The sequence below is a fragment of the Oncorhynchus mykiss genome, chromosome 16, assembly GCF_013265735.2.
Source record: "Oncorhynchus mykiss isolate Arlee chromosome 16, USDA_OmykA_1.1, whole genome shotgun sequence".
Lineage (NCBI taxonomy): Eukaryota > Metazoa > Chordata > Actinopteri > Salmoniformes > Salmonidae > Oncorhynchus > Oncorhynchus mykiss.
Window position 1 is genome coordinate 33,720,004 of NC_048580.1, and position 27,886 is coordinate 33,747,889.

The 27,886-nt window shown below is 43.1% G+C and overlaps 1 protein-coding gene across 2 annotated transcripts; it reads left to right on the forward strand.

Moving 5' to 3' along the window:
* The first annotated feature begins 1,261 nt into the window (after nt 1-1,261).
* LOC110491842 (methylenetetrahydrofolate reductase) lies at nt 1,262-27,880 on the forward strand. Of its 2 annotated transcripts, none has more exons than XM_021565636.2 (12): nt 1,262-1,646; nt 10,897-11,151; nt 12,235-12,473; nt 16,388-16,498; nt 16,750-16,943; nt 17,598-17,848; nt 25,275-25,409; nt 25,661-25,841; nt 26,002-26,184; nt 26,646-26,747; nt 26,845-26,964; nt 27,391-27,880. In XM_021565636.2, the coding sequence occupies exons 2-12, from the start codon at nt 10,901-10,903 to the stop codon at nt 27,652-27,654; spliced, it is 2,031 nt and encodes a 676-aa protein (XP_021421311.2). In that variant the 5' UTR covers nt 1,262-1,646; nt 10,897-10,900; the 3' UTR covers nt 27,655-27,880. The 2 variants fall into 2 exon arrangements, with proteins under 2 accessions (XP_021421311.2, XP_021421312.2); XM_021565637.2 differs by having other exon boundaries at nt 1,281-1,646; nt 10,900-11,151.
* The last annotated feature ends 6 nt before the right edge of the window (nt 27,881-27,886 follow it).

Here is a 27,886-nt window from a genome sequence, read left to right on the forward strand (position 1 = left end):
AGAAAGTTTTAAGTTCCTCAGCGTACACATCACGGACAAACTAAAATGGTCCACCCACACAGACAGCATGGTGAAGAAGGCGCAACAGAAATTTTGCTTGTCATCTAAAACACTCACAAACTTTTACAAATGCACATAGACATAGAATCACTGGTCACTTTAATAATGTTTATATACTGCTTTACTCATTTCATATGTATATACTGTATTCCTTTCTACTGTATTTTAGTCAATGCCACTTCGACATTGCTCGTCCTAATATTTATATATTTCTTATTTTCATAATTTTACTTTTAGATTTGTGTGTATTGTTTTTGATTTGTTAGATATTACTGCACTGTTGGAGCTAGGAACACAAGCATTTCGCAACACCCGCAATAACATCTGATAAATATGTTTATATGACGAGAAAATTTGATTTGAAGCACCCCTAACCCCATCCTACAATAACTATTCCCTTATTCTGACAGGAGTTTGTTTTCCTTATTGCCATTTCAAGCCAAATAGAAGTTCACCATGTCCTTGTTGGTTCTCAAGGGCTACACAGGTTTTGTTTTTCACCCATCCCTAACAGTCTATGGCTGTCACAGACGGTTACAAAAGAGGTGGTTGAGTTTAAAAGTCCTAGTTTGTAATAGTGTGAGCGTTGAAATGAGAATAGTCTCTTTCAGAGCTTGAGAATAGTCTCTCTGAGTTTTAATTCAAGCAAAAGTATGCCTGGCTTTCTAAAAAGGGACCTTGACAGACTGTGAATGGTGGACTATTTTCAGAGACAGTATGTCAAATGTTATGTGCCAAATGTCACATAAACACAAGCTTGATCTACTTTGATTAATCCCAAGAGCCAATGATTCACCTGAGAAGTAAGTACCACATTTAGAGTATGTGAGTGATACATTTAGTTATTATTTTATATTTTTCTCAACATTTTTATTAATTTTTTAGATAAATATATATTTAGTCGGTTGAAAATACGTCAACTCTGCCAAAAATGACCATGTTGTAGCTGTTGAATAACGCAATACAAAAATTATGATATTTGCAGAAAAGACATGATAAAAAGCCATGTCAATAGAAATGTAATGAAAAGTACTTATTGAATGAGTAATTGTTTGTGTCGATGTGTACCAGATGTTTGGGGCCGTGTACAGCACACCCGAATTGGGTAATCCTCGACAAAATCCCCATTGCATCAACTCGATGCATCGTCGCACTCCCCCTCCCCTCCCCTCCCCCACTGCACTCGACGTCCCTGGTGCTGCAGAGTACCTTTAACCAGCCTGTACCGTTTAAGGTTAGGGTATGGACGTCCCAAGGATCCCGAATAGCACTGAGCGAGCAACATATAGGCATAGAAGCACATTCCGGTGGTGTGTGCGGCGGGAGAGGGGAGAAAACGCTATGCCGTGGACCGCAGCAAGGCATATTGGTGATGTTACGTCTTCGCGGAAACGGCTAAACGTAATCCAGCGACAAATCAAGGAGCCAATAGTAGATCTCACTGAAAAATATTTGGCATTACTGTTGAAAAATTCATTCTGGGGACGGAACGGACATAAATAAGCAGTTCCACGTTGTAGCTACTCACATAGTGGAGGCGAACCTGGGGGAATAGCTACATAGACTATAATAATTGAGAGAAACAGGTAGGCTAACGGTAGCTATGCGTTCTCTGTATTTTTTGTTTGCATTTTTGCAAACCAACCTTCTCTTTGTAGCTGATTTGTTTATTCTGTTCAGTGGTTCACTAGCAAGATAGTTCTTCTTAAGGTAAATTAGAGACATAACGTTAAGTGTACAAGCATGTAAAGTATGATTTGCACATGTAAAATGAGTTGCACTTATATAATCAGTTTTGTAGTGGCAAAATATTAGCAAACATTTAACTTCTTTTGAGAATAAATGCAACAACACTTTCAAGCAATGGTCCCACATTTTTTTTCGGCAGTAACGTTAAGCAATTTTCAGATCTGCTGAGCACAAACTTGAACCTTGTGTGAATTCCGTAAAACTTCCAGCGCGCGTTAACTGTGAGCGCAGAGGCTGTACCCGCTTTAATTTAGCTTTAACAGTGGCCAAGTAGGCTAATGTGGCTATTTGATCATAATGTAGGCCTAACATAAAAAACAATGTTGAAAATGCACCCCATAACATTTTAATATGTAAATCGCTGTTCAATCATTCAGCCTACAGTAGCAGTCAATGTGTGGCGTTCGATGTCTACATTCCATAAGACATTTGAAGAAAAAAACCATGCAGGGTTTAACATTAACCTGTTTATCCACTTGTCCGGCAAGGAGGTGACTGAAAAGGATGTTTGATTCAAGAAGCCACTTTACAAAATTAAAAGCATTATTATTCCAATACAATTACAGAGAATCAGACAAATTGTGCTAGCCTCAGGCTATTAGCTACTCAACACTGCCCCTTTAAGGCAAAAGCTCTTTACTTGACTGGCTTTTTAAAGATGTCTAGAAATGTACACGTGTTGTGGTCTTGAAGGAAGCAACCACTCTCCTATTGCTGACTACAAATTATCTATAACTGGGCTAATAACTCACTAGCAAAGAATATGAACAAAATGTGCACACGTGGCTACATGCTGCTCTTGTTTTGATCTCAAAACATGCACATCCTACTAAGAACCACAGTTGTAAGTTCAAGGTAAAGGGCACAGATCCATATATGGCAATGGCCTATTTGCATATAGGCCTACTGCAGATTGGTAATGCTGACCGGTCTGTGTAGAGTATGGGCTGAATCAAAAGTACATTTGCCGATGTCAAATCTGTTTTGGCACTAATTTAGCAACTAACCTGTGGCGAAAGTTTTGTAGTTGTAAAAAAATAAATAAATAAGCAAGCAGCAGATTTGATGTAAGTTCTCTATGTCAATTAATGGAAAAGTTGTAGGCAGATTGTTGTATTTTCTGGAACAAAAGGTTTGACGTCAATACCAGAGTGGATTCAGAAAAGGTAGAACTACACTTAATGCATTGGTTACAGTTAGTACTGAGTTGACCAAAGCTTTGGCAAGGAAGGAAGTGATATCAATAGTATATTTTGACATTGAAAAAGCATATTATACAATGTTATGGGAAGGTCTACTGATGAAATTGATTGGAAAGGGTATTAGTGGGGGAATGTACAACTGGATTATGGATTTCTTGTTTGACTGAACCTTCCAGGTCAGGATGGGATCGGAGTTATCAAGAGAATTTGAGGTGGAAAATGGAACTCCACAGGGTAGTGCTATTAGTCCTATCTTATTCACGTGGATGATGGATGATATCTTCGGGAATATCGGACAGGGTATATGCAGATGCTGGTGCCATTTGGATAAGTGGAAGACATATTCCTTGTCTAATAGAAAATGCAAGGTGCTGTTGGCGCAGTAAAATAATGGTCCTTATGGTGTTTCAAGTTATCTGTGTATCTTTCCACATATTGTTTGGTAACAACCAAGAAGAGTAGTAATATGTTCGGACTCTGCATCAGTTCATGTAGTTTAATATCTGGGAAGTCAGAACGGGAGGATTTATGGCACCAGCGACTCCTGTGGCGGGCCGGGCGCAGTGCACGCTAACCAAGGTTGCCAGGTGCACGGTGTTTCCTCCGACACATTGGTGCGGCTGGCTTCCGGGTTGGATGCACGCTGTGTTAAGAAGCAGTGCGGCTTGTGTATCGGAGGACGCATTACTTTCAACCTTTGTCTCTCCCGAGCCCGTACGGCAGTTGTAGAGACAAGATAGTAGCTACTAAAAAACAATTGGATACCATGAAATTGGGGAGAAAGAGGTAAAATACAAAAAAAAGAATGATGCTTGAGGCTTACAAATAAATGGTATTACAATTAAGTTCTGTTGGATTCTGGCAAATACATTTTATGGAAATTATATAGTAGATATAACAGCAAAAAAAACTGAAAATAATATTGTGGATATAGAGGGTAGAGGTAGAGGGGAAAATAAAACATTGATTTGGAAAAATGGGTTAGATTGCTGGCAGAGACAATGGGATAAAAGTAGTAAGGGCATTCCTATAGTACAAGGAAATCTGTACAGGAGATAGTGTCATAAAATGGGAACAGAAGGAAGGAAGTTATGTTGTGCAGGATGAGATTATGGCATATGGGATTGAATTCCTCTAAAATTGGTAGTGAAACATGGTACTGGAATGTGTAATGGCTGAATGGTAGAGGAAACAGTTGATCATGTATTATTATTTTGTGAAATGTATGATGTAGAAAGGGAGAGGTTGTTTTATAGGGTCAGAGGTTGGATGGAATGGGGATTATGTGGTATTTTGGATGGGGATGATGGGAGTAGTGAGGTTTGTAGGGAATTATTTTATTCAGGCGGGCATATTCGTCTGACCAATAAGGTGAGGTGTTGTCATTCTGGAACTTGCTTTCAAACAGGGTGCCAGGGTTCCGGTCTGGAAGCACGTTTTCCACTGTGCTAATATGGATAAAATGTGTTAAAATTACTAAATGATATTAACAGAATTTGAAAGCTACAGAAAGGCATGGCCTCTTCTCAATCGAAATAGCATGGCTGGTTAGCTAACTATCATTAGAGTGTTCTGGTTAGCCTGTATCTAGTGGTTCTTACATTGTGTAACAGAGCAATAGGTACTATGTACTTTTCAAATGGTTGAGACTAACATTAATTTAGGAAATGATTGTTTGCTCCGTGTATATTTGGTGTGTAGACAGTTTGTTGGCTTTGCTAGTTAGCAAGCTGAGATCTATGCTCAAGTTGGCTAACATTAGCTAGCTTGCTAGTGATGTTTTGAAGAGAAAAGGCTAGCTCCCTGTAGAATCAAGATGAGGGGATGGGAAAGATTAGATGTGTAGTTGCTTCAATTTGGCTGTTGCAGTGCCCAGACGAGACGAGAGCAAACTGCTACAGCTATTAAAAAAAAGATTAGATACCTAGATGTCAATGTCAAACCAAAAAAATGTATATCTTTGTAATTGGCTTGCTATTTGAGCTGCATTTCCTGTAAATGTGATCTAATATTATAGTTTGAACAACATAAACTAGCTAGCTATCTCACGCAAGCAGGCTTTTCTCCTCCTTGCTGGTCTGCAGATGCATGACTACATGATCATGTTGGGGCTGTAACATTTAATGGAAATTGCACTACAACAACAACTAGCTAGCTATGTCAGACATTTTCAGGAAAAGCAGCTCATACAGCAAGCCAATAAAATGTATATCATTGCATTTGTGCTTGGTGGTTTGAGTCTTTGAATATTTTTAGGGCATTTGTCTGACACCGCCTGGTATAGAGCTCCTGGATGGCAGGGAGTATGGCCCCAGTGATGTACTGGGCCGTACGCACTACCCTCCATAATGCTTTGCCGAGCAGTTGCCATACGAAGAGGTGATGCAGCCAGTCAAGATGCTCTCAATGGTGCAGCTGTATAACTTTTTGAGGATAAGATGCCAAATATTTTCAGCCTCCTGAGGGGGTAGGGGCATTGTCAACTGTGTTGGTGTTTAGATCATAATAGTTCCTTAGTGATGTATACACCAAGGAACATGAAGCTCTTGACCTGCTCTACTACAGCCCTGTCGAAGTGAATGGGAGCATGTTCGGCCCTCCATTTCCTGTAGTCCATGATAAGCACCTTTTGTCTTGCCCATGCTGAGGGAGATGTTGTTGTCCTGGTGCCAGACTGCCAAGTCTCTGATCACCTCCCTAATAGGCTGTCATCATCGTCGGTGATCAGGCCTGCCACCGTTGTTTTGTCGCCAAACTTAATGATGGCGTTGGAGTTGTGCATGGCCACACAGTCGTGGTAGGGAGTACAGGAGGGGACTGAGCACACACTCCTGAGGGGCTCTTGTGTTGAGGGTCAGCGTGGCAGATGTGTTGTTGCCTACCCTCACCACCTGGGGGTGGCCATCGGGATGTCAAGGACCCAGTTGCAGAGGGAGGAGTCCTAAGCTTAGTGAGGAGCTTGGAGGGCACTATGGTGTTGAACACGGAGCTATAGTCAATGAACAGTATTCTCACGTAGGTGTTCCTTTTGTCCAGATGGGAAAGTGTTTCTGGGATGATGGTGTTGATGTGAGCCATGACCATTCTTTCAAATCATTTCATGGGTACAGATGTGAGTACTATGGGGTGGTAGTAATTTAGACAGGTTACCTTGGCTTTCTTAGGAACAAGGACTATGGTGGTTTGCTTGAAACGTGGGTATTCCAGAATGGGTCAGAATGCGTCCTGGTAATCCATCTGGCCCTGCAGCCTTGTGACTGTTGAACAAGTTTTGATCATAGTCCTGTTTTTACTCTTTGCCTGTTTGATGGTTCATTGGAGGGCGTAGTGGGATTTCTTATAAATGTCCGGATAGTGTCCTGCTCCTTAAAAGCGGCAGCTCTAACTTTTAACTCGGATGTTGCCTGTAATCCATGGCTTCTGGTTGGGATATGTACATATGTTCACTATGGGGACAACGCCATCGATGCACTTATTAACCTTTCTGATCTCCCCATCCCGGATCCGGGTTCGTGAATACAGACTCAAGCTCATTACCATAACGCAACGTTAACTATTCATGAAAATCGCAAATGAAATGAAATAAATATGCTAGCTCTCAAGCTTAGCCTTTTGTTAACAACACTGTCATCTCAGATTTTCAAAATATGCTTCTCAACCATTGCAAAACAAGCATTTGTGTAACAGTATTGATGGCTAACGTAGCATTTAGCATTAGCATTCAGCTGGCAACATTTACACAAAAAAAACAGAAAAGCATTCAAAAAAATCATTTACCTTTGAAGAACTTCAGATGTTTTCAATGAGGAGACTCTCAGATAGCAAATGTTCAGTTTTTCCTGAAAGATTATTTGTTTAGGACAAATCGCTCCGTTTTCTGCGTCACGTTTAGCTATGAAAAAACCCCTGTATCCAGGATTGTGTAAATCTATCAGCAAGCTCATTAGCATAACACAACGTTAACTATTTATGAAAATCGCAAATGAAATGAAATAAATATGCCATCTCTCAAGCTTAGCCTTTTGTAAACAACACTGTCATCTCAGATTTTCAAAATATGCTTCTCAACCATAGGAAAACAATAATTTGTGTAAAAGTAGCTAGCTAGAGTTAGCATTTCGCGTTAGCATTTAGCGTTAGCATTAGCGTTAGCATCCAGCACGCAACATTAACAAAAACATAAAAGCCTTCAAATAAAATAATTTACCTTTGAAGAACTTCTGATGTTTTCAATGAGGATACTCTCAGTTAGATAGCAGATGCTCAGTTTTTCCAAAAAGATTCCTTGTGTATTAGAAATAGCTCCGTTTTATACATCACATTTGGCTACCAAAAAAAATCCATAAATTCAGTCCTCAAAACGCAAACTTTTTTCCAAATTAACTCCATAATATCGACTGAAAACATGGCAAACGTTGTTTAGAATCAATCATCAAGGTGTTTTTCACATATCTCTTCATTGATACATCGTTCTTGGACACATGCTTTCTCCCCTGAATCAAATGGTAAAGTAGAAGCAGCTGGCAATTGCGCACCGAATTCGACGCAGGACACCAGGCGGACACTTGGAAAATGTAGTCTCTTATGGTCAATCTTCCAATGATATGCCTACAAATACGTCACAATGCTGCTAAGACCTTGGGCGAACGACAGAAAGTGTAGGCTCATTCGTTGCGCAATCACAGCCATATAAGGAGAGAATGGAAAACAGAGCTTCAGAAATTCTGCTAATTCCTGGGTGATGCATCATCTTGGTTTCGCCTGTAGAATGAGTTCTGGGGCACTTACAGACAAAATCTTTGCAGATTCTGAAACTTCAGAGTGTTTTCTTTCCAAAACTGTCAAGAATATGCATAGTCGAGCATCTTTTCGTGACAAAATATCGCACTTAAAACGGGAACGTTTTTTATCCAAAAATGAAATAGCGCCCCTAGAGCTCTAACAGGTTAATGAAGCTGGTGACTGATGTGGTAGACTCCTTATTTCTGTCGGATGAATCCCAGAACATATTCCAGTCTGCGCTAGCAAAACAGTCCTATGTCTTGGCATCCGCTTCATCTGACCACTTCCGTATTGAGCATGTCACTGGTACTTCCTGTTTTGAGTTTTTGCTTGTAAGCAGGAATAAGGACGATAGAGTTATGGTCTGATTTGCCAAATGGAGGGCAGGGGAGAGCTTTGTGTTGCGTAAAGGTGATCTAGAGATTTTTCTACTCTAGTTGCACAGGTGGAATGCTGCATTAAAATCTCCGGCCACCAGGTGCACTTCCTCTGGATGAGCATTTTATTTTTCGCTTATGGCCCTATACAGCTCGTTGAGTGCAGTCTTAGTGGCAGCATTGGTTTGCGGTGGTAAATAGACGGCTAGGAAAATACAGAAACTCAATTATTAAATAGTATGGTCTACAGTTTATCATAAGGTATTCTAACTCAGGCAAGCAGGACCTTGAGACTTCCTTAATATTAGAGATTGTGCACCAGCTGTTAATAAAGAGACCACCACCACTTACTGTTCTCTTACATTCTGTCCTTCTAATGCATAGAAAAAAACAGCTAGATTTACAGGTGAAGTTTTAAGTTTACATACACTTAGGGTGGAGTCATTAAAACTTGTTTATCAACCACTCCACACATTTCTTGTTAACAAACTAGTTTTGGCAAGTCAGTTAGAACATCTACTTTGTGCATGACACAAGTCATTTTTCCAACAATTGTTAACAGACAGATTATTTCACTTATAATTCACTGTGTCACAATTCCAGTGGGTCAGAAGTTTACATACACTAAGTTGACTGTGCCTTTAAACAGCTTGGAAAATTCCAGAAAATTATGTCATGGCTTTAGAAGCGTCTGATAGGCAAATTGACATAATTTTAGTCAATTGGAGGTGTACCTGTGGATGTATTTCACGGCCTACATTCAAACTCAGTGCTTCTTTGCTGGACATCATGTGAAAATCAAAAGAAATCAGCTAAGATCTCAGAAAAAAATTGTAGACCTCCACAAGTCTGGTTCATCCTTGGGAGCGATTTCCAAATGCCTGAAGGTACCACGTTCATCTGTACAAACAATAGTACGCAAATATAAACACCATGGGACCACGAACCCGCCATACCGCTCAGGAAGGAGAAGCGTTCTTTCTCCTAGAGATGAACCTACTTTGGTGCAAAAAGTGCAAATCAATCCCAGAACAACAGCAAAGGACCTTGTGAAGATGCTGGAGGAAACAAAAGTATCTATATCCACAGTAAAACGAGTCCTAACCTGAAAGGCTGCTCAGCAAGGAAGAAGCCACTGCTCCAAAACCTCCATTAAAAAAGCCAGACTACGGTTTGCAACTGCACATGGGGACAAAGATCGTACTATTTGGAGAAATGTCCTCTGGTCTGATGAAAGAAAAATAGAACTGTTTGGCCATAATGACCATCGTTATGTTTGGAGGAAAAAGGGGGAGGCTTGCAAGTCGAAGAACACTATCCCAACCTTGAAGCACGGGGGTGGCAACATCATGTTGTGGGGATGCTTTGCTGCAGGAGGGACTGGTGCACTTCACAAAATAGATGTCATCACGAGGAGTGAAAATGATGTGGATATATTGAAGCAACATCTCAAGACATCAGTCAGGAAGTTAAAGCTTGGTTGAAAATGGGTCTTCCAAATGGACAATGACCCCCAAGCATACTTCCAAAGTTGTGGCAAAATGGCTTAAGGACAACAAAGTCAAGGTATTGGAGTGGCCATCACAAAGCCCTGACTTCAATCCTATAGAATATTTGTGGGCAGAACTGGAAAAAAAGTCTGTGCGAGCAAGGAGGCCTACAAACCTGACTGTTACACCAGCGCTGTCAGGAGGAATGGGCCAAAATTCACCCAACTTATTGTGGGAACCTTGTGGGAGACTACCCAAAACATTTGACCCAAGTTAAACAATTGAAATGCAATGCTACCAAATACTTATTGAGTGTATGTAAACTTCTGAGCCACTGGGAATGTGATGTAAGAAATAAAAGCTGAAATGAATAATTATCTCTACTATTATTCTGACATTTCACATTCTTAAATAAAGTGGTGATCCTAACTGACCTAAGACAGGGAATTTTTACTAGGATTAAATGTCAGGAATTGTGAAGAACTGAGTTTAAATGTATTTGGCTAAGGTGTATGTACACCTCCGACTTCAACTGTATATTATCCATGTGCTTGTTCAGCCATGACTCAGAGAAGCATAGGATATTACAGTTCTTAATGTCCTGTTGATAGGATGGTCTCATTCGGAGCTTGTCCAGTTTAGCCTCCAGCGATTTCACATTCACCAATAGAACAGAGGGTAGAAGCAATTTTTATTATTTCGCCGCCATAGTCACACCGGGGTGCCCACATGCCAGCCTCTTTTGCACCTTCTACAAGTGTCTGGGATTTGGGCCTGGTCCGGGATAATCAATGTCTTTCGCCTCCGACTCATTGAAGTAGAAGTCCTCGTCCAAACGGGGTTTGTGATAGTTTCTGGACATCAGAACAGCTATTTTCAGTCATAGGAAACAATGGTAGAAACTTTATTGTCAAAGAAAGTTAAGATCAGCATTTATTCTCAAAATAAGTTACATGTTTGCAAATATTTTTTGCCACTACAAAACTGATTATACAGGTACAATTCATATTTTACATGTGCAAATCATATATTCTTGAACACTTGTCTCTAATTTACCTACATAAATTCTGTTCAACAGCTAGCTAGCTAGCAAGCAAGCAGTGTTGCATGCTGGCTAGCATGTCTTTCACATTTTCACCAGGAATGCCCATTTGTGTGTGTGTGTGTGATAGGGAGAGCTTCAGTTTAAGCATACTCAGGACAGTTTGGGAGTCAAACACTGTTTTTATTCTGCAGCAGCATGGTGAATAATGTGCAGAGAGTCGACGACACCTGGCGAACATGCACCAAAAGCAACTCAAGTGGCACGAGCAACAGCGGCGGCGAGAGTTCCAAGGAGAGCTCTCGCTCCTCGACGCCTGTGCTGGCTGCCGACCGCACGGAAAGGCTACGGGACAAGATGCGCAGGCGGACAGAGTCAGGCGACCACTGGTTTTCCCTAGAGTTCTTCCCCCCTCGTACTGCCAGTGGGGCTGTCAATCTCGTCTCTAGGTCTGTAGCTGAAACTCATTTGCCGTTGGCTTGTTCTAGCTAGTAACTCAAAACGAGGTCAGAGTTTGAAATTAGCAGCTAACTAGCTAGCAGATCCGACCCGGTTCCTTACAGCTGCACTAGGAACGGACAGGGTTCCTGTGTAGATTAAGACACAGCGACGCCAGTGTGAGATATGGCTTGGAAAATGTACCTCAATCCAGGGATGAGAAATGCATTGTACTGCAAATTGCCCCATTATCCCAACTGTTACACCGAGAAGAATGTACAACTGATAGTTAGCTAGCAGTTGTTCAATATTCTCTGTAATAGTTGGGATAATGGGGCAATTTTGGAGTACAACGTACTTCTCATTCCTGGATTGAGGTATGTTTTCCGAGCCATATTTTGCGCTGGCTCCACGTTGTCTTAATCTACACAGGAAGCCTGTCTGTTCCTAGTGCAGCTGTAAGCAAGTGGGTCGGATCTGCGCGCTAAACTGCCAAGTAACTACTTTTAGCAACGCTAGTGTGTAATTAGCTTGCAAAAAAAACGGAATAGTCTGCCAGAAGTGAAATAAAATTCAATTTTTACTTACTCTGCCGATTGTCCGTAGGATTGGTCCTTAGGCAGGAATGTCCGTAGGATTGGTCCTTAGGCAGGAGGGAAATTGAGAAAAAAACATCTAATAGAACATATATTAAACAGACTTTCCAAACGTGGGTCTGTTGTAGACCCAATTTCTCTACACTTACATCATGAATGTGTGCCATAAAAAGCAAGGACTTGTGAGGGACTTTTATTTTGACATGAGGTAAGCAGAGAGGATTTGACCTAGCTGAGGAGCTGCTGCATGCATGTACAACAGATCCACGTTTGGAAAATCTGTTTAATTATATGTTAATTAAATTACATGTTTTTTTAAATTCTCAAATTCACCCATGCATAAGGACCAAGCCTCAATATTTGTATTGAACTACCGGTGGACTATTCATTTTTTTGCCAGCCAATTCCCAGCAACGCTAGGGACGTGTAAATACTAGAGTTGCTAAAAGCAGCTACTAACTAACCACATCTTCTCTCTCTCCCATTTTTCCCATTCAGATTTGATCGCATGGGCTCTGGGGGGCCCCTGTTCATAGATATTACCTGGCATCCGGCGGGGGACCCAGGTTCGAACAAGGAGACCTCCTCTATGATGATTGCCAGCACAGCGGTCAACTACTGTGGCCTGGAGAGCATCCTGCACCTGACCTGCTGCAACCAGACCAAAGAAAAGATCACTGGATACCTGAGCAAAGCCAAACACCTTGGCCTGAAGAACATCATGGCTCTAAGAGGAGGTAGGGCCACATCGAGTAGGGTTACATTGCACATAGGCACAGGTTTAAGGGCAGTTTTCATATTTTCCTGATCTTTGGAACAACCCTGCTCTTCTACCCAGAGCATGGTTAGTCTATTGTAGGAGTGTTTGTGTGTGCGCTTGGCTATTGTATTCCAATAGCCTGAGGGTCTGCCTGATATTTGAAGTGAATTCCTGTTCAAAAATGTTTGTTCATATTGCTGCTCGTGGCCATGTCATATCGCTCACAATTACAGCCTCCTGCATCGCTCTCATTGCAATTGCTTTGGTTCACATTGTGGCTTGTGGTAAAATCATATCGCTGAGTCTCAGTTTAACCCTTATTTATCCAGATTTCTCTCATTGCGAAGAAGCGTTTTTCAAGAGGGACATGGAAACTACACTACCCGTCAAGTTTGGACACACGGGTTTTTCTTTATTTTTATCATTTTCTACATTGTAGAATAATAGTGAAGATATCAAAATGATGAAATAACACATATGTAGTAACCAAAAAAGCGTTACACAAATGAAAATATATTTGAGATTCTTCAAATTGCCACCCTTTGCCTTGATGACAGCTTTGCACACTCTTGGCATTCTCTCAACCAGATTCACCTGGAATGCTTTTCCAACAGTCTTGAAGGAGTTCTCACATATGCTGAGCACTTGTTTGCTGCTTTTCCTTCACTCTGCGTTCTGACTCATCCCAAACCATCTCAAATGATAGGCCCACTAAGCCCAAACCAGATGGGATGGCGTATCGCTGCAGAATCCTGTGGTAGCCATGCTGGTTAAGTGTGCCTTGAATTCTAAATAAATCACAGACAGCGTCACCCGCAATGCACCTCCACACCATAACACTACCTCCTCCATGCTTTACGGTGGCAAATACACGTGTTCACACACATTGCGTCTCACAAAAACACGGGGGTTGGAACCAAAAATCTCCAATTTGGACTCATCAGACCAAAGGACAGATTTCCACCAGTCTAATGTCCATTGCTCGTGTTTCTTGGCCCAAGCATGTCTCTTCTTCTTATTGGTGTCCTTTAGTAGTGGTTTCTTTGCAGCAATTCGACCACGAAGGACTTATTCACACAGTCTCCTCTGAACAGTTGATGTTGAGATGGGTCTGTGTACTTGAACTCTGAAGCATTTATTTGGGCTGCAATTTCTGAGGCTGGTAAGTCTAATGAACTTATCCTCTGCAGCAGAGGTAACTCTGGGTCTTCCATTCCTGCGTCGGTCCTCATGAGCGCCAGTTTCATCATCGCGCTTGATGGTTTTTGCGACTGCACTTGAAGAAACTTTCAAAGTTCTTGAAACTTTCCGCATCAACTGACATGTCTTATGTGTTATTTAATCGTTTTGTTGTCTTCAGTAGTATTCTACAATGTAGAGAATAGTCAAAATAAATGAAAAACCCTTGAATGAGTAGGTGTAATAAAACATTTGACCGGTAGTGTATACTGAGCAGAAATATAAACGCAACATGTAAAGTGTTCATCCCATGTTTTATGAGGTGAAATAAAAGATCCCAGAAATGTTCTGTATGCACAAAAAGCTTATTTTGCTCAAACTTTTTTGCACAAATTAGTTTAAGTCCCTGTGAGTGAGCGTTTCTCATTTTCCAAGATAATCTATCCACCTGACAGCTGTGGCATATTTTAAGAAGCTGATTAAACAACAGTCAATACACAGGTGCACCTTGTGCTGGGGACAATAAAAGGCCTCTCTACAATGTACAGTTTTGTCACGTCTCAAGTTTTGAGGGAGTGTGCAATTGGCAAGCTGACTGCAGAAATGTCCACCAGAGCTGTTGCCAGAGAATTGAATGTTCATTTCTCTACCATAAATGTTGTTTTAGAGAATTTGGCAGTATGTCCAACTGGCCTCACAACCGCAGACCACGTGTAACCACTCCATCCCATGACCTCCACATCAGACTTCTTCACATGCAGGTTCGTCTGAGACCAGCCACCCGGACAGCTGATGAAACTGGGTTTGCACAACCAAAGAATTTCTATACAATCTCAGAGAAGCTTGTGTATTCACCAGGGTCTTGACCTGACTGCAGTTCAGCATCGTAACCGACTTCAGTGGGCAAATGCTCACCTTCGATGGCCACTGGCACGCTGGAGAAGTGTGCTCTTCACGGATGAATCCCGGTTTCAACTGTACCGGGCAGATGGCAGACAGCGTGTATTGCGTTGTGTGGGCGAGCGGTTTGTTGATGTCACCGCTGTGAACAGAGTGCCCCATGGTGGCGGTGGGGTTATGGTATGGGTAGGCATAAGCTACGGACACAATTGATTTTGTCGATGGCAAGTTGAATGCACAGAGATACCATGATGATGAATGATATTTAGTAGATTAAATTGCGGGCGTAGCGAAATGCTGGTGTTCCTAGCTCCAACAATGCGGTAGTATCTAACAATTCACAACAACGCACATCTAAAGTGGCATTGACTGAAATAGAGTAGAATACAGTATATACATATGAGATGAGTAAAGCAGTTTGTAAACATTATTAAAGTGGCCACTGATTCCATGTCTATGTATATAAGGCAGCACTGGTTTCTGGTTTGGGTAGGTTTTAATAGACACCGTGGGAGCAACATCCTCTATACAGTTCCTCATGAACTCAGTCACTGTGTCTGTAAATGTCAATATTATTCTCTGAGGCTACCTGGAACATATCCCAGTCCGCGTGATCAAAATAATCTTAAAGCATTGATTCCAATTGGTCAAACCAGCGTTGAATAGACCTTAGCACGGGTACTTCCTGTTTGAGTTTCTGCCTATAGGAAGGGAGGAGCATCTCTAGGGCTTTTCCTAAGCAAGTACTACAGTCCATGTGTTTGATAGAACTTCGGTAGTGTTTTCCTCAAATTTGCTTTGTTAAAATCCCCAGATACAATAAAAGCGGCCTCAGAATATGTGGTTTACATAAAGTCGAGTGTAGTTCCTTGAGGGCTGTTGGGAGTATCGGCTTAAGGGGGAATATACACAGCTTTAACTAACCAAAGATAATTATCTTGGGAGGAAATGCAGTCGGAATTTGATTGAGGTATACAAGGTCGGGTGAGCAAAAAGACTTGAGTGTCCGTATGTTATCACAATCACACTATGAGTGGTTAATCATGAAACATACATCCCCGCCCTTCTTCTTCCCGGAGAGTTCTTTATTCCTGTCTGCACAATGAACTGAGAACCCAGCTGGCTGTTACGGTCCCTGAAGTCTCTGGAAGGAGATCCTCGCCCTGAGCTCGTCTACTTTATTGTCCAGAGACTGAACATTAGCGAGTAATATACTCAGAAGCGGTGGATGGTGTGCCTGCCTCTTGAGTGGGACTAGAAGTCCACTCCGAATACTTCTTCTCCGCTGGCAGCGTCTTGGAGCAGCCTCTGGGAAACGTTACTTGTGAACAAAGGATCCAATTCAGCAAAGTTGTATTTCTGGTCGTAATGCTGGTGAGTTACCACCACTCTGATATTCAAACGTTATTTCTGGCTGTATGTAATAACACAAACATTCTGGGCTAATAATGTAAGAAATAACACACAAAAAACAAAATACTGCGAAGTTGCTTAGGAGCTAGAAGCAGAGCTGCCATGTCTGTCGGCGCCCTTACCATAGCCATACCATAACAAGGCAAATGGTGGTCACACCAGATGGACTGGTTTTCTGTTCCCAAAAAATACACTTGCAGATGCATATTTGTATTCCCAGTCATGTGAAATCATAGATTAGGGCCTAATGAAGTTATTTCAATTGACTGATTTCACTGAACTGTCACTTAGTAAAATCTTTGAAATTGTTGCATCTTGCGTTTTCATATTTTTAAGTGTAGCTACGTCTTATTGTGACAAATTCCCTTTGAGCACCATATTTTCCTGATCTCTTTATAGATCCCGTAGGGGCTGACTGGGAAGAGGAAGAAGGGGGCTTCAACTATGCCACAGACCTGGTCAAACACATCCGCTGCGAGTTTGATGACTACTTTGACATCTGTGTGGCTGGTATGATTGATGCAAAATTACTTCTTTTTTAAATTTATTTTGTATTTTTTACACAGCTTCAGCATATTGTCATTTTATACTAATGATATCCTTTCATCAGGTTATTTGTGGAGGACTTTAAAGTAGGCTGTTGTACCTACTTATACGATGTGAGCATTTTATCTCCCGTAAAGCCATTTAGTCCTTCAAGTTGTTGGTAAAATGTGACCTGTACACACACACTGCACATTAAAACTCATTTATTGTGACAGGCTACCCTACTGGCCACCCGGAGGCAGAGAGCTACGACGAGGACCTGAGACACCTGAAGGAGAAAGTGGACGCCGGGGCAGACTTCATCATCACCCAGCTCTTCTTCCGGGCCGACACCTTCCTCAAGTTTGTCAGAGATTGCAGGGCCATAGGGATCACCTGCCCCATCCTACCAGGCATCTTCCCTATCCAGGTACTAAGGCCGGGACGATACCATTATCGGGATACTCGTTAGTATTGCGGCAAGGAAACAAAACTCGAGGCGGATTTGACTTCTTTAGGAGAATAGCCTTAATGTTGGAAACAAACATTATTATGTTGTTATCCAGAGTCACATGTATTTATTTTCCAAGCTGTAGCACACTTCTTTATTTTTTTTTTTTTTTTACATAGAGCAGGTTTTTAAAGGACCAAAATTGTTTTCATTTTTGCCATGAAAAAATATTGCATTACTGGTATCGTCTCAGCCCTATCAGGAAGTTTGGGACATAGGCCTAAACTGGGCCATGGACTTGTGTGTGGGGTGGTGTGGTCAAAGACTACATTTGTCGAAGGTTGAAAAGGAGGGGTTGCGTACTTTGTAACGCTTTCTTGGAATGGCATGTTCTAGGATGTGATGATAGCGAGCAATGTTGTAGAAAATGACCAAGTATGTTCCGTGCAAAAACAAAACATCATTCATCGGACAAGGGGACATTTTCCCATAAGGGGCAGTATATGTTTGGTGGGCGGGGTTTGCTTAATTTTAACAGGCAAGCTCAACCAATTACAGCTAAAGTATTTGAAATGATTTTCTAAAGTATTTGTATGTTTTGTTTTGTGTTTTATCATTCCTCCTTTCCTCCAGGGCTACCAATCTCTAAGGCAGCTGGTGAAGTTGTCCAAGCTGGAAGTGCCTGAGGAGATCATGCGGGTCATCGAGCCCATTAAGGACAACGACGCAGCCATCCGCAACTACGGCATTGAGCAGACCGTGGGCATGTGCCGCGTGCTCCTGGAGAGTGGCAATGTGCCGGGCCTCCACTTCTACACACTGAACCGCGAGGTGGCCACCATGGAGGTTCTGCGGCAGCTGGGCCTCTGGATCGAGGACCCCAGGTTGGTTGTCTAAGCCCGGACCACCCACCACACCATACCTGGGTCCAAATAGGATTGTTTTTTTCTTTCAAACACTTCAGATTGCTTGCTTGATTTAGCTGACACAGTATTTGAAGAATAATGAAATGTAAAGCTACTACCGTAATCCCGGTTCTCTGACAATATGAGTGAGATGTATCACATATGGGAATTTGTTTAGGATCGCCTACTTGAATTTTTTTATTTATTTTTTTATTTCACCTTTATTTAACCAGGTAGGCAAGTTGAGAACAAGTTCTCATTTACAATTGCGACCTGGCCAAGATAAAGCAAAGCAGTTCGACACATACAACGACACAGAGTTACACATGGAGTAAAACAAACATACAGTCAATAATACAGTATAAACAAGTCTATATACGATATACGAAGGCAAAAAGGCCATGGTGGCAAAGTAAATACAATATAGCAAGTAAAACAGTGGAATGGTAGATTTGCAATGGGAGAATGTGCAAAGTAGAAATAAAAATAATGGGGTGCAAAGGAGCAAAATAAATAAATTAATTAAATACAGTAGGGAATGAGGTAGTTGTTTGGGCTAAATTATAGGTGGACTATGTACAGGTGCAGTAATCTGTGAGCTGCACTGACAGTTGGTGCTTAAAGCTAGTGAGGGAGATAAGTGTTTCCAGTTTCAGAGATTTTTGTAGTTCGTTCCAGTCATTGGTAGCAGAGAACTGGAAGGAGAGGCGGCCAAAGAAAGAATTGGTTTTGGGGGTGACTGGAGAGATATACCTGCTGGAGCGTGTGCTGCAGGTGGGAGATGCAATGGTGACCAGCGAGCTGAGATAAGGGGGGACTTTACCTAGCAGGGTCTTGTAGATGACATGGAGCCAGTGGGTTTGGCGACGAGTATGAAGCGAGGGCCAGCCAACGAGAGCGTACAGGTCGCAATGGTGGGTAGTATATGGGGCTTTGGTGACAAAATGGATTGCACTGTGATAGACTGCATCCAATTTGTTGAGTAGGGTATTGGAGGCTATTTTGTAAATGACATCGCCAAAGTCGAGGATTGGTAGGATGGTCAGTTTTACAAGGGTATGTTTGGCAGCATGAGTGAAGGATGCTTTGTTGCGAAATAGGAAGCCAATTCTAGATTTAACTTTGGATTGGAGATGTTTGATATGGGTCTGGAAGGAGAGTTTACAGTCTAACCAGACACCTAAGTATTTGTAGTTGTCCACGTATTCTAAGTCAGAGCCGTCCAGAGTAGTAATGTTGGACAGGCGGGTAGGTACAGGTAGCGATCGGTTGAAGAGCATGCATTTAGTTTTACTTGTATTTAAGAGCAATTGGAGGCCACGGAAGGAGAGTTGTATGGCATTGAAGCTTGCCTGGAGGGTTGTTAACACAGTGTCCAAAGAAGGGCCAGAAGTATACAGAATGGTGTCGTCTGCGTAGAGGTGGATCAGAGACTCACCAGCAGCAAGAGCGACCTCATTGATGTATACAGAGAAGAGAGTCGGTCCAATAATTGAACCCTGTGGCACCCCATAGAGACTGCCAGAGGTCCGGACAGCAGACCCTCCGATTTGACACACTGAACTCTATCAGAGAAGTAGTTGGTGAACCAGGCGAGGCAATCATTTGAGAAACCAAGGCTGTCGAGTCTGCCGTTGAGGATGTGGTGATTGACAAAGTCGAAAGCCTTGGCCAGATCAATGAATACGGCTGCACAGTAATGTTTCTTATCGATGGCGGTTAAGATATCATTTAGGACCTTGAGCGTGGCTGAGGTGCACCCATGACCAGCTCTGAAACCAGATTGCATAGCAGAGAAGGTATGGTGAGATTCGAAATGGTCGGTAGTCTGTTTGTTGACTTGGCTTTCGAAGACCTTAGAAAGGCATGGTAGGATAGATATAGGTCTGTAGCAGTTTGGGTCAAGAGTGTGTCCCCCTTTGAAGAGGGGGATGACCGCAGCTGCTTTCCAATCTTTGGGAATCTCAGACGACACGAAAGAGAGGTTGAACAGGCTAGTAATAGGGGTGGGAACAATTTTGGCAGATAATTTTAGAAAGAAAGGGTCCAGATTGTCTAGCCCGGCTGATTTGTAGGGGTCCAGATTTTGCAGCTCATTCAGAACATCAGCTGAGCAGATTTGGGAGAAGGAGAAATGGGGAAGGCTTGGGCGAGTTGTTGTGGGGGGTGCAGTGCTGTTGACCGGGGTAGGAGTAGCCAGGTGGAAAGCATAGAAAAGCGTAGAAAAATGCTTATTGAAATTCTCAATTATGGTGGATTTATCAGTGGTGACAGTGTTTCCTATCTTCAGTGCAGTGGGCAGCTGGGAGGAGGTGTTCTTATTCTCCATGGACTTTACAGTGTCCCAGAACTTTTTTGAGTTAGTGTTGCAGGAAGAATGAGGCGAGACCCTAACCTTTTCTTAAAGGACGACTGCACTTCCTGATTTGGCCTCGTTTAAAAAATTTGCTTCATTCATTTTGTCATTAAATGCTTTGAATATTTGTATATGAAATTCTACAATATGTAATTGATTTGATGTTTTTAAGTCAATTTGGAGGAATTTTTATATATTGTCCCATGTACATTGTGGAATTTACCGATGGTCCCTAACTAGCCCCATAGGAATTCCAAAGTCGACCCAAATTTACCACTGACATTGCGTTTGGGTCACGTGCACCTGTACTGCCAGCTGTGGGCATATGGACAGGATTGAAACAAACCCAACCTTCATTAACTTTGTGATGCAGTCATAAAACTCTTGTTTTTGACGAGACCGACTTTATGACAAGAATTATCCTATTTGCACTAGTCAATTTTGACAGTATAATCAAATGTTTCTGACTCACTGACGTGACCATAAGTTGTTTTCTAAATGTGAAGTAGTTTTTTTAGGGGCAGTTGCTCTTTAAAAGGAGCCACTCCCGCCCTCTGCTTATTCTCAAGCGTGCTTCTCTTCCTCACGCCCTTGCGAGCAGGGTAAGGCAGTGATACGTCTTAGTCATATTATCAGAGGACAAGGTTACGCAAGTAACCTTAAGTTCTCTTTCAAGTACTAATTTCGTTGTATCACATATGGGGATATGGCCAACTCCCATATCGCAAAAAACATGCTGTCCGAAGCCAGGGTAGGCCCAACATCACCAACCCTCAGAGGTCCCGTTACTGAGAGTACACACCGAGAATGTGCAGAAACAACCCATTGGGAAGAACCTCATAACAAATAGAGGTGAAGCCCAATATGTGGCTTTTAAAATCTCAGTTCAATGAAATACACTATATATGTAAAAGTATGATTAAAAGGATTTGGCTATTTTAGCCACACCCGTTGCTGACAGGTGTATCAAATCAAAACATTGGCAGTAGAATGGCCTTACTGAAGAGCTCAGGGATTTTCAACATAGCACTGTCATAGGATGCCACCTTGCCAACAAGTAAGTTGATAACATTTCTGCCCTGCTAGAGCTGCCCCGGTCAACTGTAAGTGCTGTTATTGTGAAGTGGAAACGTCAAGGAGCAACAACAGCTCAGCCGTGAAGTGGTAGCTAACACAAGCTCACAGAACGGGACCGCCAAGTGCTGAAGCACGTAGCGGGTAAAAAGTGCAACATTCACTACCGAGTTCCAAACTGCCTCTGGAAGCAACATCAGCACAAGAACTGTTCATCGGGAGTTTCATGAAATGTGTTCCCATTGCCGAGCAGACGCACACAAGCCTAAGATCACCATGCTCAATGCCAAGCGTCGGCTGGAGTTGTGTAAAGCTTGCCGACATTGTTCTCTGGAACAGTGGAAACTGTTCTCTGGAGTGATGAATCACACTGCGCCATCTGGTAGTCCGACGGAAGAATCTGGGTTTGGCGGATGCCAGTAGAACGCTACCTGCTCGAATGCATAGTGCCAGCTGTATAGTTTGGTGGAGGAGGAACAATGGTCTAGGGCTGTTTTTCATGGTTTGGGCTAGGCCCCTTAGTTCCAGTGAAGGGAAATCTTAACGCTACAGAATACAATGACAATCTAGACTAATCTAGACTTGTTTCAGCATGACAATGACCCTGGGCACGAAGTGAGGTCCGTACAGAAATGGTTTGTCGAGATAGGTGTGGAAGAACTTGACTGGCCTGCACATAGCCCTGACCTCAACTCTATCGAACATCTTTGGGATGAATTGGGATGACGACTGTGAGCCAGGCTTAATCGGCCAAAATCAAAAAGTTGACCTGACCATCCTACCGATCCTCGACTTCGGCGATGTCATTTACAAAATAGCCTCCAACACTACTCAACAAATTGGATGCAGTCTATCACAGTGCCATCCGTTTTGTCACCAAAGCCCCATATACTACCCACCACTGCGACCTGTACACTCTCGTTGGCTGGCCCTCGCTTCATACTCGTCGCCAAACCCACTGACTCCAGGTCATCTACAAGTCTCTGCTAGGTAAAGCCCCACCTTATCTCAGCTCGCTGGTCACCATAGCAGCACTATATTTCACTGGTCACCCCCAAAGCCTATTCCTCCTTTGGCCGCCTTTCCTTCCATTCCTCTGCTGCCAATGACTGGAACGAACTGCAAAAATCACTGAAGCTGGAGACTCATATCTCCCTCACTAGCTTTAAGCACCAGCTGTCAGAGCAGCTCACAGATCTCTGCACCTCTGCACCTCTGCCCATCTGTAAATAGCCCATCCAACTCCCTCATCCCCATACTGTATGTATTTATTTATTGCTCCTTTGCACCCCAGTATCTCTACTTGCACATCTACCATCTAGTGTTTAATTTTTATATTGTATTTACTTTTCCCCCATGTCCTATTTATTGCCTTGCCTCCCTTACCCTACCTCATTTGCACACACTGTGTATAGACTTTTTCTACTGTATTATTGACTTTGTTTATTCCATGTGTAACTCTGTTGTATGTGTCGAACTGCTTTGCTTTATCTTGGCCAGGTCGCAGTTGTAAATGAGAACTTTTTCTCAACTAGCCTACCTGGTTAAATAAATAAAATAAAGATCATTGGCCTATATGGATAGAGCTAAATTGAAATGTTTCTTATAGAGATATGGAATGCATGACCATGGTAGCAATTACAAGGGAAATGTTTGGAGATTATGGGAAATTATTAGACAAAAGATGAGGACACAACAGTTCTTCATCTGCATTACTTGCTGTTTGGGGTTATTGGCTAGGTTTCTGTATAGCTCTTTGACATCTTTCTGATATAAAAAGGGCTTTATAAATACATTTGATTCACCTGACACGACTGAATCTAAACATTACACTGTTTATCTGTATTTTACATTTACTGTACCTTTTGCCGCATTTGTTGCTAACAAAATCTGTCGTACACGTCAATCCAGAGCATCCCAAACATGCTCAATGGGTGACATGTCTGAGTATGTAGGCCATAGAAGAACTGGGACAGTTTTGAGTCTTGGCAGGCTGCTGCGTCACTGGGGACCTCAGTCCCCCAAGGCCAGCTTGTTGCCCCCTACCAGCTGTGATGCAGGGACGAGATGCAGGAACCAGCGGCTGTCCACGGGGCCCTGGTCTGCAGGGCAAGCAAAAGTTAAAGGCTTTGCCTTATTTCTTGTGCATGTCACACTTCTGCTGCATGGCGGCGACAGTGGGCCCAAACAACTCCTTGGGTGACACTGGGGCTTCCAAGATGCATTATAAGCTCAGCCAAAGCGCCATTCCTCCCACAACCGCTAGGCTGATGGTACGCTCACAGCCTTGGGAGGCACAGAGGTTCAGGTCTGTAATTCCTCCATATTGTGCATATCCAGGCTAGGGGTACACCTGGCAAGAATCTTTGGGACAGGAGTCTCTTCCCATTGTATAGGTCCCTTGACTCGCCCTGAGCCCCTGTAGGAGACGGCCACTCGATGCAGAGTCTGGCCGCAGCCCGCTTGCAGACATGAAGGATCCCAAACTCCACTAGAGAGGCAGCTCCACTGCTCTCGTGGCCGTGAGGCCTGCAGACTTGAGAAGGGGGAGAATGGGGTTGTCAGTCCGCACCTCCTGAGCAATCTCGTGGATATCCGTGAGATTATTCTCCTCCTCTTCCTTGTTGTCCCCTGACTTGCTACATCATCAGACAGTGACAGGAGGGAGTCAAGGCTATCCGTGACCTCTCCCTAACTGGGAGAGGTTGCAGAGAGCCTACCCTCAGGTGTCGCTGTTTGCTTGGAGGCAAGAGGGGCTATCAAGATCGAAGTATGTTTAAGCCTCTTCTTCAGACCAGCCCTCATCTGCAGTGCTTGCAGAACTCCGGGTCCTCGAGCGCCTCTTGGGGATGTCCCTTACCCAAGCAATTGATGCATAGAGGGTGGGAATCTTTCCCTGCAATCATGGACCTACAGGCACATGAATGTGGGGGTTCGAGTGCTAGGCTCGTCCCTGGACGGGGTAGCAGTGGACATTGTGAGGAATGAGGCTTGCTAGGGGGACCGAGCAGCATCTGTTATAGGAGCAAAGTGTAAACTGCGTACGAAGCTAGCTAGTTAGAAGCCTTGCGACTAACAGCTAGCAATAATGAGCTTCGTAGAACCCTATAGCCGTGAGGCTAGTTGGGCGTTAGCTAGCTAGCAGCTATCCCGTGGTGAAGGGGTGGGACGTTAGCTAGCTAGCAGCTACCTCATGGTACGCCATGGCTAGCTCAGTGCTGACTGAAGGAAACCACATGGTGGCAGAGTTCACTTTCAGATAGAGTGCTCCCGTAAACAAGGGCGCCATGAGGCTGAGCTGGTCGGTGTAGTTAACAGAACGGGTGAACGTAGGTTATACTACACGAGAGAAGTGAGATGACAATGCTACCACGTTGCAGGTAGGGTATGCTAGTGCGGATAGCTTGCCTCTCAGTGAGCTAGCCATGTTAGCCTAACCGAGTCTCAAGCTAGCCGTGAAGCAACAGAGACTGAGAAGTAGATAAGGAATTTCGATACAAAAATAAAACCTTAGTACTCAACCTCTCGACGGTCTGAAGACCTTTCGCACGGCAGCAATATCCTTCATGGTTCACTTGTGAGCAGTTAAGCAGGAAAACGGGTATCCAGTCGATATGAGGAAAGCTACAGTACTATTGCTCTTCGTGAGGCAGAGAAGCGAGAATAACCAGAGGGCAGAGTGGCTCTTTTTCACCTCATTCATCACTATACCGGTCTGTCTCCAACAGATACTTTTGATATTATATGTGATACATCAAAACAAGTATTTGAAAGAGAACCAAATGTAATTGTCTATTGCACAATAATCAGATTCAATTTGATTGGTACATGCACACTCTGTCCTGGAAAGCTTAATAAAATCAAACAAACCACTTCACATGAAATTGAACTGCCTATGTATTAGAATGGAATAACTGCTGTCACACCCTTTTCTACTAGTACTGATGCCTTCTGGTTGTCTTCCTGGGTTGCCAGGCGTCCACTCCCCTGGGCGGTGAGTGCTCACCCCAAACGCAAAGTGGAGGACGTGCGGCCCATCTTCTGGGCCTCCAGACCCAAGAGCTACATATACAGAACACAGGACTGGGACGACTTCCCCAACGGACGATGGTGAGCAAGCCATACACTGGACAAAAGCTTTAGAGAAATCACCTTGCACCTTGGCTAGTTTGTGGTTAGACATGGTTACATTTCCAATGTTTTTGTAGCTGTCATTGGTCTAATAGTGAAGGGAATGCATGATATACAGTACGTTTGTTATCTCAACCTATTCTGTGACTTTTCCATGTGAATAAGTACTGTATAATCAGTGAAAAGACAATGTTCCCAGGACTTATCAGCTTGGCTCTGTGTTATTTCAGGGGCAACTCGTCATCTCCAGCCTTTGGCGAACTCAACGATTACTACCTGTTCTACCTGAAGAGTAAGTCGTCCAAGGACGCCCTGCTGAAGATGTGGGGCGAGGAGCTGACCAGTGAGCAGAGTGTCTACGAGGTTTTCACCAGCTACATCAAGGCCCAGCCCAACTGCGCCGGACACAAGGTGACGCCTGGCCCTGGACACTTCAGACTGAAATATTTCAGTCAGCTTTCTTTCGCTTGGAGCTTCATGAATTCGACCCACGTGGCCATTATGACTACCACCTAAACCCGTAATTTCCGCTTTGCTCAACTGACATCAATGATCGGCTGTTATCTCCTAGGTGATGTGTCTGCCATGGAACGACGAGCTGCTGGCTCCGGAGACCAACTTAATGATGGACGAGCTCGACAAGGTGAACCGCCGGGGGGTCCTCACCATCAACTCCCAGCCCACCATCAATGGCAAGCCCTCCGACGACCCCATCGTGGGCTGGGGCCCACCGGGGGGCTACGTCTTCCAGAAGGTGAAGTTAGGCCTCCGTGGTTTGGTTTTGGGGATTACCAATTATAAGATTATATAACATGATAAAGGCTCATACATACATACTTTATAACAAGTTATAAATCATCATACTGTACCTGCAGGCCTAAAGTAAAGTTTTACCAAAATAATTGTAGAAAGAAGGTAGGCCTACCAAAGGGAGGGGAGATTTAAACATTTGAATTTATAACACAATTTAAACATCCATAAAGTCATTCAAATTATCAAGTATTAAAATAAGGTAAAATAACTGTTTAGGAAAATGAAGGCTGTCCCCTTTTCTTTCTTGTCACGATGTTGAGAGTTGGGTGATTCACAATCTTTCCTAGAAATGAGGAAGAGTGAATAAATTAAAGGTTTCTCAAACTTAGTTATTGTATTACACGCATACTAATCATGTAATGACATTAACCTAATGCTGTGCGACGTTTGCAAATTCAACAGGCCTATCTGGAATTTTTCACCTCGAGTGAAAACGTCACCGTTCTCCTCAAAGTGCTGAAGAAGTACGAACCTCGCGTCAACTACCACATTGTCAATGTTCATGTAAGTTCATCTATATATATTAGCCTACATTTACACCTGTTTTGTGAATTGAATGGATCGTTGGATTGATCTACTGGTCAATTGTTTCCATTTACAGGGTCAGAATACGACGAACGCCCATGACATGCAACCCAATGCTGTGACGTGGGGCATCTTCCCCGGCAGGGAGATTGTCCAGCCCACGGTGGTGGATCCAGTCAGCTTCATGTACTGGAAGGTAAAGGTCAAAGGTCATCTCATTAACCTACTGGCCCCTTCCAGGAACATTACCCCCTATGCACTTGTAAGCAATGAGGTGAAACCATCTCTCAGAAGTAATGACAGAGTGTGCTAGGGGTTGTTTCTGGTTCTGGAACGTTCCCTTGACTCGGATGAGTTTGTGAAATGCTTGTCATTGGTTCTCTATGAAAATTTTCAGAGATTTTAGTTGAGTATGGAATTTTTAAACCTCTACATCGTCTCTCTGAGCTGGAGCGTGAGGCCTTTTAAAGTAATCGTTTTCAAAGTCATTATTTTGTGTGGAATTTATAAAGCTTCCTGAAAGTTTTATCAGAGCTGTAAAAGCTAAATCAATGTCGAAACACTTGAAATTCCCACCTTTCAGAAATGCGTAGAGTTAATTGTTTTCACCTTCTTTTAATAGGACGAGGCCTTTGCCCTGTGGATTGAGCAGTGGGCCAAGCTGTATGAGGACGAGTCGCCATCACGCATGATCATCAAGTACATCCACGACAACTACTTCCTAGTCAACCTGGTGGACAACGACTTCCCATTGGACAACTGCCTGTGGCAGGTCATCGACGACATGTTTGAGCTGCTTGACAACCCCCCGGAGGAGCAACCCACGGAGCAACCTGTAGAACAGCCTGCCGAGGAGTCACCCGTGGAAGATCAATCCCCAAAGTAACTGTGGCGACAGCCACTGACTGACTTTTTTACTTTTTCTCCCCGGTGCTGCGATCGAGAACTTTTCACTAAAAACTAACACCACAAAGTACTTAACTGGAGTATTAAACTATACACAGTATATATACTGAATATACACTGCTCAAAAAAATAAAGGGAACACTTAAACAACACAATGTAACTCCAAGTCAACCACATTTCTGTGAAATCAAACTGTCCACTTAGGAAGCAAC